Below are 10,740 nucleotides of genomic sequence, written 5' to 3'. Positions count from 1 at the left end.
CTGAATACGCATCTAAAAAACTTAATAATTCATGTCCTGTAGTAGCATCAATTAGTTGATCTATATGCGGTAGTGGAAAAGTATCTTTAGGACAGGCTTTGTTAAGGTCTGTGTAATCTACACAAACTCGCCACTTACCATTCTTCTTCAGTACCACAACAGTATTGGCTAACCATTTAGGATACTTTACCTCCCGGATAGACCCAATCTTTAGTAATTTTTGAACCTCATCTTGAATCACCTAATTTTTGAAAGTTCCTTGCTTTCTCTTCTTTTGTTTGAAAGGAGAATACGATGGGTCTTCATTTAATTTGTGAGTTATTACCTCCGGTGGTATTCCTGTCATATCATAGTGGGACCAAGCAAAATAATCCACGTTAGTTTTCAAAAATTCAATCAACTTACCTTTCATGTCCTGACTTAGATTGGCCCCTACGTAAACTTTCCTATCAGGCCATTGTGCAAATAACACCACACCCCTAGTTCTTCAATTGTTGTCTTGATATTTTCATTTTCCTCTGATTCTTGAATGGTATCTGGCCTTGAGTCCACATCCGTTCGCCCTTGTTCAGTTGAGGTTTGTGTTGTGGTACCCTCAACTGGATTCTGTAATTGCTATTTTTCTTCGTTTCTCGTACTTGAATCCGCTACAGAGTTGATGTTCTTCTATGTACGTTGGTCCCCACGGATTTGACATATTTCCCATAGTGATGGAAATTTAATAACTTGATGCAAGGTTGACGGAACGGTATCTATCTCATGGATCCATGGTCTCCCAAGGATCATATTGTAAGCCATCTCCATATCTACTACCTGAAACTTTGTATCTTTGACAACTCCTTCTGCGAATGTAATAAGTATTACCTCTTCTTTTGTCACGATACTAGAATTGTCGAATCTAGCTAGAGTATGCGCCTTTGGTATTAATTTATCTTCAGCTTGCATCTCACGTTATACTCTTAATAGAATAATGTTCATGGAACTACCTGGATCAATCAAAACTCGTTTTACATTAGTATCATGTACAAGTAGAGATACTACCAGTGCATCGTTATGAGGAGACAATACGTCATCCACATCTGCATCATCAAACGTAATGCTTTTTTTCCTCTAAGACATGTCGCACCCGCTTCCCTTGGGTAATTGTGACTTTAGAAATTTTATTGGCTGCTGTGTATGTCACACCATTGATGTCTTCACCTCCACTTATAACATTGACGGTCCTTTTGGGAGAAGGTGGTTTAGGGGGCTCCTGCCTATTCTTCATGTATGCTTTCTTACCTTTCTCACTGAGTAACTCGGTGAGATAACCCTGTTTTAATAAATGATCAACTTCACTTTGTAAAAACCTACAGTCTGCCATTTTATGCCCGTGCTCATTGTGAAATTCGCACCAATGATCAGGATTGCGCTTGTTTGGATTCGATCTCATCTCTTTTGGCCATCGTACCTTGTCACCCATGCTTCTCAAAACAGCTACGAGCTCGGAAGTGCTCACATTGAAATTATAACCGCCAAACCTTGCCTTCAAGTTTCTATCATCATCTCGTGACTCACGCGTGTTTCGATCATTCACAAATCTTGATGACGAACCTGACTCTCTATTCCTCGACCTGTGATCGTACCTTTGATTGTCCTATTTTGACCGTGAGTCTTTTCCCGCTGGTCCCATGTATGGTTCATACTTGTTTTTACCGTACCTTTTTTCGATTTCCGCCCGTCTCGAACTTACCTTTTCTTTTTAAGACCGTGAGATAATATCTTCCTCTATCCTCAGCTTCGTGCTATACCTGTTGTAAACATCATTCCATGATGTAGCTGGGAATTCACGAAGACTTTCCTTGAGTCGCCTCGTAGCTTCTGAGCTTTTTTCATTCAAATTACTTGTGAAGGCTATAGCTGCCTAATGCCAGGTACACACAGTAATGTCATTCTTTCACATTGGAATCTGTCCACGAACTCTCTAAGCAATTCTGAGTCCCCTTGCTTGATTTTGAAAATAACTTTCATTCTTTTTTCGACTTTTTGAGCTCCCGAGTGTGCTTTGATGAAAGAATCTGCAAGCTCATCAAAAGAATTTATAGAATTTTTGGGTAAAAGCGAATACCATGTTAATGCACCCTTTGTGACTGTTTCACCGAATTTCTTGACCAATACTGATTCGATCTTCTGTTTGGTCAAGTCGTTGCCTTTTACGCCTGCTGTGAATACAGTCACATGGTCTCGTGGATCAGTTGTTCCATTGTATTTTGGAATATCAGGCATTTTGAATTTCTTTGGAATTGGGAGGGGAGCAACACTTGGCTTCTAGGGTTGTTGCGAATATTTATCCATATCTATCCCTTTGATTACGGGTGGCACCCCGGGTATTTGCTCTATGCAGTCACTTTGCTCCTCAGCTGAATTAACAAGCCCAGAGTGAGGGCTATCCAAAGTGTTGTTATTTGGAGTGGGTGTGGGTGGTGCAGCTGGTAACTGGCTAGCAAAAGCCTCAAGAGCTTTATTGACCTGTTCAGCAATTAGTTTTTGCAAAGCTTCATCAATAGCTTCAACATTTTCAAATTGAGCGTTTCCATTTGCATGTGATCCATCAGGAGTGCCTTCTCGATACCGCCGAGGAGAGCTTTGTGGAGAAGGGACCGGGATGTGATTATCCTGTAAGTTTCCCTGAAGTTGTTGGTTTTCTTGGTTTCCTTGAATGTTGTCATTATTGTTCGACATGGTTGATGCAACAAGGAAAGTTAAACTAAAAAAGAATAGATTATCAGATTTCCGGTAACGGAACCAATTTGTTTAACCAAAAAGTGGAATTTTGGTTAAAGCCTTAATTTAGAAGAACTCGGGTTACTGATATCAAATAATGAATAAAGGAAAGTGATTTTTGCCAACAATAAGATAACAAAGTAAACCAATGTATTCAGATTGTATTTCGTGTGTTTACAATTGACCCATTCTTTCCCTTTTATAGCTATCTTGGAAATATGCATTTTGCCTTTGTCAAAATAAGGCCATTATAGACAATTAAAGACATTAAATGCTACGTTACATAATTATTGTATTTTAGTATAGATTCTCTAACGTTTTTAGTATTTAATGCTCATTAAATACTGTATATGTACTCTCTTGTGCTGTCAGATTCATTCTCCTTAATTCTTGGACTTAAATAGGTACGGGCGTTGAATCTTTTGAGTATCCGCCCGTGCCTCCTCTTATGCCTCTGCTCGTATCTATTGTAACTCGTGCCTCTTTGCCAATTATAACTCTTTGACCAGTCTACGTGTCATGACACGTCATCTTCCAATCACTTTAATATGTAAACTCAATTTTTCCCAATACAATAAGGAAAAGGTGATGGCGAAGAAGAACGAGAAAAAGAAAACAAAAAGCTAAAAAGAAGAAGAAGATATAAGGATTATTTCTTTTTCATGTAAAACTAAAAAGAAAAGGTGATGTAGCATAATTTTATCTGACGTGGATTCTAGCATCATGCGATTGAGAGTCACGCATCGTCAGAGGGGTCTAAGATATCGCTTTTGATCAACTATAAGTGCCTAGATAAAACCTCGTTGAATATATGGACCGTAATGACAAATGTCAACAAGTATAAGTGTCTAGCAGGCTATTCTGCCTGTTGATAACAAAAGCACCTTCCATCTTAAGTTGATTGTCTATGAAGGATTAGCTTCTTAGTAAAGAGGTTATTAAAGGTAATAATTCAAACAGTAATATTGGAAAAAATAAATTAAGTATACACGAGTCAATAATCAGGTGGTGCACTGGTTATTACCTCCCATTCTATAATTACGAGTGAAATGAAAAAATAAATAACGATAATTGCTCAAGATAGCAGCTCGGGTGTGCACCAAGTCAAATATCTAGGTTCTTTCCTCGGGAGTTGGTACCTCCCGCATTCCTGTTTCTCTTCTTGGTTAGTTAAATTGTTGCCATTTTTGTTAGCATTAGTTTAATCATACTATTAGTGTGCCTGTAGTTGCAACTTGCTATCTTCTAGTTGGGTCCGTTGCCTATTTTGTTTTAGTGATTTTCCGTAGTCTGTCGTTGGTATAGTTGATGTGGTCTGGAATGGTAGAGTAAGATCATGTCCTCGGGGGATGCGGGAGTTGGGGCAGGGGTGGGATGGGAGGCAAGGGGTAAGGGGAACAAGGGAGCCTGTAGGTTGAGGATTGGGTCATGGAACATAGGTATATTGACGGGTAAGTCTATAAAGTTGGCGAAGATTTTCCAAAAGAGTAAGGTCAAGATAGCTTGTGTCCAGGAGACTATGTGGGTAGGATCGAAGGCGAGGGATACATACGGGTATAAGCTGTGGTACTCTGGAGTCATGAAGGGAAAAAATGGAGTGGACATTTTGGTGGATAGGAAACTTAGAGGGTCTATGGTAGAGGTTAGGCGGGTGAATGATAGATTAATGTCTATTAAGTTAGTGGTTGGAGAGTGCACCCTAGACGTCGTTAGCGCTTAGGCGCCGCAAGCGGGCTTGGATGAAGAGGTTAAAAGGCGCTTCTGGGAGGGGTTGGATGAGATTGTGCGTATATATCGCCGGCTGAGAGGTTATTTATAGGAGTGAATTTCAATGGCCATATTGGGTCGATTGCTGATGGTTATGGCGAGGTGCATAACTTCTTCGACTTTGGGGATAGTAATGGAGGAGGAACTTCGTTGTTCGATTTCATTAGGATTTTGAGCTGGTGATCGAGAACTCTAGTTTTCCGAATAGGGAGGAGCATCTAGTTACTTTCTAAAGTATGGTGGCGAGGTCTCATTGATTATCTCCTTCTCAGAAGGTGTGGTAGAGGATTGTGCAGGGATTGCAAGGTTATCCTGGGTGAGCCCCTCGCGATGCAGCATAGGCTCTTGGTGATAGACGTCAGTATCATGATAAAGAGGAAGAAGAGGTCTGCTCGAGGACAATCGAGGATCAGGTGGGGAGCATTGACTAAGGATAAAGCTCAGGAATTGGGGGTGAGGTTACAACTGTGGGAGCCTGGATGAGTAGCAGGGACGGGAGCGCTATGCGGACGACGGTGGCGATCTGTGTAAGGGAGGTGGTAAGTGAGGTGTTAGGGGTCTCAAAAGGTTACTCTGGCGGGCACAAAGACAACTGGTGGTGGAATAAAGTAGTCCAAGGCAAAGTAGAAGCGAAGAAGGCAACATACCTGAAGTTAGTAGGGAGCACAGGCGAGGAGGAGAGGAGAGCGAACAAAGATAGGTATAAGCTACCGAGGAAGGAGGCGAAGCGGGCGGCCACAGAGGCTAAGACTGCAGCGTTTGGTCGTCTGTACGAGGAACTGGGGGACAAAGGCGAGGATAAGAAGTTATTTCGGCTGGCTAAGGCGAGAGAGAGGAAGACTCGGGACGTGGACCAAGTGAGGTACATCAAATAGGAGGACGGTAGAATATTGATAAAGTAGGCTCAGATTAAGCGAAGATGGCCTACTTACTTTCATGGACTTCTGAATAAAGAGGGGGTCGGAATATTGTACTAGGTGATTTGGGGCATTCGGAGAGTCACCAAAACTTTAGGTATTGTAGGCGTATTAAGGTTTAGGAGGTTGTAGGGGCTATGCATAAGATGAGTAGGGGCAGAGTAACCTGGCCAGATGAAATTCCAATGAAATTTTGGAGGTGTGTGAGTGGAACAGGCTTGGAGAGGTTGATTGGGTTGTTCAATGTTATTTTCAGGACAAAGAGGATGTCGGATAAGTGTAGGTGAAGTACGGTGGTACCGTTATACAAGAAAAAAGGTGATATCCGGTGTTGTAACAACTATAGGGGTATCAAGTTATTAAGTGATTCCATGAAAGTTTGGGAGAGGGTGGTGGAAGGGAGAGGAGGACTGTGTCTGACAACTAGTTTGGGTTCATGCAGGATTGTTCGACTACGGAAGCTATCCACCTTATTAGGAGGTTGGTGGAACAGTACAAGGTTACGAAGAAGGATATGGTGTTTATTGACCTGGAGAAAGCGTATGACAGGTTCCTTAGGGAGGTTCTCTTGAGATGCTTGGAGGCAAAAGGTGTGCCGATAGCTTACATTAGGCAATCAGGGACATGTATGATGGAGCTAAGACTCGGGTTAGGATAACGGGAGATGACTCGGAGCATTTCCCGATTCTTATAGGGTTATACCAAGGATCTACGTTCACCCCATTCGTATTTGCCTGGTAATGGACACACTGATATACCATATTCAAGGAGAGGTGCCATGGTGTATGTTATTCGCTGATGACATAGTTCTGATTGATGAGACACGAGGCGGTATTAAGGAGAGGTTTGATGTTTGGAGACAGACCTTTGAGTCTAAGGGTCTCAAGTTGAGCAAGACTAAGACAAAAAACCTGGAGTGCAACTTCAGCGCCAAGTCGAGGGAAGCGGGCATGGATTTGAGGCTTGGATCACGGGTCATCTCCAAGAGAGGTAGTTTCATGTTACACCCCATGTTTTCATACATGAAAATACACCATGAGTAAATTGATATAAGCTCATGAATGAGATTATTTTTGAGTTTTTAAGTATTATGTTATTTCAAACAAGTTATAAGTAAATTCGTGAAGGTGAGAGGGTAAGAAAATCAAAGAAAATGAATTTTCGTTCAAGTTTGGCATGTTGGAATAGAATTCGGGCCGAGCGTTAATACCCAATATTTATGGAATAGTGTCATGCGAGGTACCACATGACCATAATAGTAAGGTGCATAAGGTATGTGAAAAGTGAGTAATATTTTAAGTAAGTGGGAATAACTCTCAATTTTGCGGGTAATTGATTAATTACCGGATAACGGAATATTACTTAATTAATTGAGGATATATTTGGATAAGATTAACCAAGTAAATTTAGCTAATTAAGTAATTTTGAATAAAGTTTGAGAAAAAAATGTGGCAGCCCATTTATATAACATTATGACTCTTACATAGTGCTTGAAAGGTGGCAAAGATTTAGTATATTATGAGACATTAGTCATCAAAGTGGTATCAGAGCAGTTCTGTCCTAGGGAGTCTACAAGTCGTGTCTAGTAGAGTCTTGTTTATGGGTGTGTCGTGCACCACACTTATAACCAGGAGGCTACAGAGCATTTAAGACTATCACTCTTTCTTCTTACTCTAGATCGTGTGGTAGACCTCACTTATAAGAATTCAAGTCTCGAGCTTCTATTTTATTCATAATAAGACGATGCCTACGTTCAGAAAGATGATCGATAAGAGATATAGCTGTGGAAGTGTTAAATTAGAGGAACTCGCCTTCGTATCATGCTTATGTTAAGTAAATATAAGGTCTTCAACAGATCATGGGTATACTGAAAGATGTAAGCTTCCTAATAAAAAGCCTTAAGGCAAGAATGTCTATCCATCTTTATGGTGAAAGACAATGAGAGATTAAGAAGATAAATACAAGTTTCAACAAGCAAAAGAAGCAAAATGAAGAAGGGTACGAGGCGCCCAGTTAATGAAGGTTAACAACGTTTATAATTGAGGCAGAGGAACATAAGCTTTTTGAGTTATATTCAATAGTAACATAGTTGACATTTCCGAAGGATATTGCAAATGTACTAATAGATCTCCTTGTGAGACACCCAGATGGTACACTTTAAAATAGTGCAGCCAGATATGAGTACTACAAAGACATGCACTATAAGCCTTGAAGGGATAAATATTACCTTAGTGTGGCTCGCGTCCTTAGTAAAGCGAGAACGTTAAGCAACTTGAAGAGCCATTGGATAGAGCAAAGGGAATCTAAGAGCAAAAGAATGTCGTGTTCAAGTTTTCAGAATAAAGTGATAGGCATAAATATTAGCGGAAAATAAGAAAAGAGTTAATAAAGCATTATGAGTAAGATGTGCTACATGGATGACAATGGTATATCAAAAGATGACAATATTACAAAATCTATAGTCAAGTGAAGGAAGAAACGAGAAGTGACAGGCCTTGGGACAACAAAAGAGTATAGGCCATCCAATCATGTCCTCATTTCAAGAAATAAATTCGCAACTCTAGCGTGATTATCAAGAGGAAAAGTTAGACCCCGGAGTAATAGAACCAGCATGGATTGGTGAACAAGATAAACTAAACATGAATTAGGGACTGAGTGACTGGTGATAGTCGCCATCATAAGAACTTCAGATTTTGTTATGCTAATAATAGAATGGACGACAAAAGAAGATTCATGAGAAATTCAGAGAATGATCATTCAGGAAGACGCTTCCCTACAACAAGCAATGTAAGCAAAGTTCAGCTTAAGGGAATGTATGTTCCAGTTATACTGAATTTCACCATCGTGAGTAAGGAATTCTGCTATCATTGGTACGGAAGGATTACCGCAAGGCGAGTAAGAGTCATCGATAATGTGAAAGGACGCCAAAGATGAAAAAGTGAAATATCTATAGGCAGGTCGTCGTAGCTCCAACTCTTAGTACACCCCTAATGGGGGGAATATGGAGTGATGTGGCATTAAGTCAGAATTAAGTGGTTCTAGTGACTATGGAATGGTAAAGGAAGAATGCGATAAATGAAAGAGGAATGAGATGGTACTTATCCAAATCTTATAGATACACTACGATTCAAGAATATTGTGCAAGCACGACATCAAGGAGAGGGAGTAAAGGTTCATGCTCGAGCTGTTATTAATAAATAAGGAGCCAGTGTGAGACGTAAGTTAAGACAAAGGAAATAACCCAAGAAAGATTACAAGGAATATTGATATGAGAATGGGCCAACGAGTAGTTAGTAATTGTCTAGGAAGATCCCAGTTATGGCTAAACAGGAGGTTACATACGAGTCATCAGATCGTGTAAGATAAACACAGTAGAACTCAACATAGAGAATTCAGCCTCGGAGAATATCATTATAATACTTGAGAAAAAATATTAAAATAGGAGTTGGGGTAGTTAAAGGTACCATATAATTGTTACAAAAGTAAAAGACCGTTCCACTGGGAAGATAGACAAAATTTCAGTTCAGAAGCAGCCGTACGAGAAGATGTGTATGGAGGTAAGTAACTATGGATTACAAGTAAGCATGAACATCAAATATTCTATCGAGAATACGATATAATAAGCTCGCATCTTTACAAGAGTTAGAGGGTCTTCCCTAAGTACTACGATGAAAGACTAGCTGAGGAAATAAGTAAGAAGGTTTCAATCTCAGTACAACGACCTAAAGAGGAAATGGTCGTGTGACAACAATATCAAAACAACATTGTATGCACTCCCTAAGAAAGTGGCACCTACAGTGGCTGAAATATGATTCAAACGGCGTTATATACACATATATATGTATGTATTCAACTGGCGTTATATACGCATATATATGTATGTATTCAAACGGCATTATATATGCGTATATATATATATATATATATATATATGTACATGGGATATGGGAAAGGTTATGGCGTTATATATGCACCACCACCTGATCAGCTGGTATACGATGATGATTTTGCCACAGTGGCCGGTATGATATAATGGAATGTCCTCAGAGGCTGATGATGTAATGAAACATGTACCTATGCACGACATGACATTCATACGCACATGCATGACGCTAAAAGTAATTTATGATTTACAAAGTTATTCAGACTTGCAGGTTGAGTCATGTACTCTATATTTCTTCCATGTCTCTGATGTACTTACTTATGTGCCTTACACACTCGGTACATTATTCGTACTAACATCCCTTTTGCCTCGAGACGCTGCGTTTCATGCCCGCAGGTCCCGATAGACAGGTCGAGAGCCCTCCAAGTAGGCTATCAGCTCAGCGGAAGATTTTGGTGGGCTCCATTTGCTTCGGAGTTGCTTGTTTGGTTAGTATGATTTAGTCGTGTATTATTTGGTATGGCGGGACTCTATCCCGACCTCTATGACATTTATGTATTCTTAGAGGCTTGTAGACATATGTCATATACATGAAAGATTGTACGGCCTTGTTGGCCTATATTTGAGTTTATAAATGATTATATTGGCCTACTAGGCCCGTATGTCACGTGTATATAATGATGTAATAAGAAAGATACGCTATGTTGGTACTCGGTTGGGTAAGGTACCGGGTGCCCGTTGCGACCCATCGATTTGGGTCGTGACATTTCAAGTACCTTATGTCGGTTATCCAGGGGTACAGAGAGACCGACAAGGACGTCACACACCGTATAGGGGTGAGGTGTGGAGGTTAGCATCTGGAGTCATGTGTGATAAGAAAGTGTCATCGATACTCAAATGTAAGTTTTATATAGTAGTAGTTAGACCGACCATGTTGTATGGGGCAGAGTGCGGGCACACTAGGATGGATAAGATTAAGAATGAAGATATTCGGGAGAAGGTGGGTGTGGCTCCTATGTATGACAAGATGCAGGAAGCGAGACTCTATCTTCTTCTATTGCAATACTTTTTGTCCTCCTCCTCCTCGTAGAATTCATACATACAAACTAACGACTTCTAATAAAAAGCAAGATTGTACAATTTCTTAAATATAAAATATTAGTCATGCACATAACTTGATCTATCAGCATTATCAAGTTATAGGTGTATGGGTCAACGACCATACACCCCTACGGCCATCGCCAAAAGAAGAATTCGACATCGCTCGAATTATAACGGGTTAACATTTCGATCATTGCTCGAAATAACACACCTACGGTCAACGGCCATCTCCAAAAGAAAAATTCTACATCGCTCAAATTATAACGGGTTGACATTTCGACCACTACTCAAAATAACACCCCTATGGCC

At 40.3% G+C, this 10,740-nt stretch overlaps 1 protein-coding gene across 1 annotated transcript; it reads left to right on the top strand.

Annotated features, from left to right (window-relative positions):
* Positions 1-5,033: 5,033 nt before the first annotated feature.
* On the top strand, positions 5,034-8,381 carry LOC138885238 (uncharacterized). Its single transcript, XM_070166155.1, has 4 exons — positions 5,034-5,387; positions 5,890-6,037; positions 6,216-6,437; positions 8,209-8,381. Exons 1-4 carry the CDS (start codon positions 5,034-5,036, stop codon positions 8,379-8,381), a joined length of 897 nt encoding a protein of 298 aa, XP_070022256.1.
* The last annotated feature ends 2,359 nt before the right edge of the window (positions 8,382-10,740 follow it).

This window comes from Nicotiana sylvestris, chromosome 2 (assembly GCF_000393655.2).
Source record: "Nicotiana sylvestris chromosome 2, ASM39365v2, whole genome shotgun sequence".
NCBI classification, from domain to species: domain Eukaryota; kingdom Viridiplantae; phylum Streptophyta; class Magnoliopsida; order Solanales; family Solanaceae; genus Nicotiana; species Nicotiana sylvestris.
This window is presented reverse-complemented; position numbering and strand designations above follow the sequence as displayed.

Bases quoted from the DNA above. Each gene is read 5' to 3' on its own strand.
- LOC138885238 (XM_070166155.1), top strand. From the start codon at position 5,034: ATGCGGACGACGGTGGCGATCTGTGTAAGGGAGGTGGTAAGTGAGGTG. The intron at 6,038-6,215 runs GTGTGCCGATAG...ACCATATTCAAG, and splicing joins GAGATGCTTGGAGGCAAAAG to GAGAGGTGCCATGGTGTATG. The intron at 6,438-8,208 runs GTAGTTTCATGT...ATGATCATTCAG, and splicing joins ACGGGTCATCTCCAAGAGAG to GAAGACGCTTCCCTACAACA.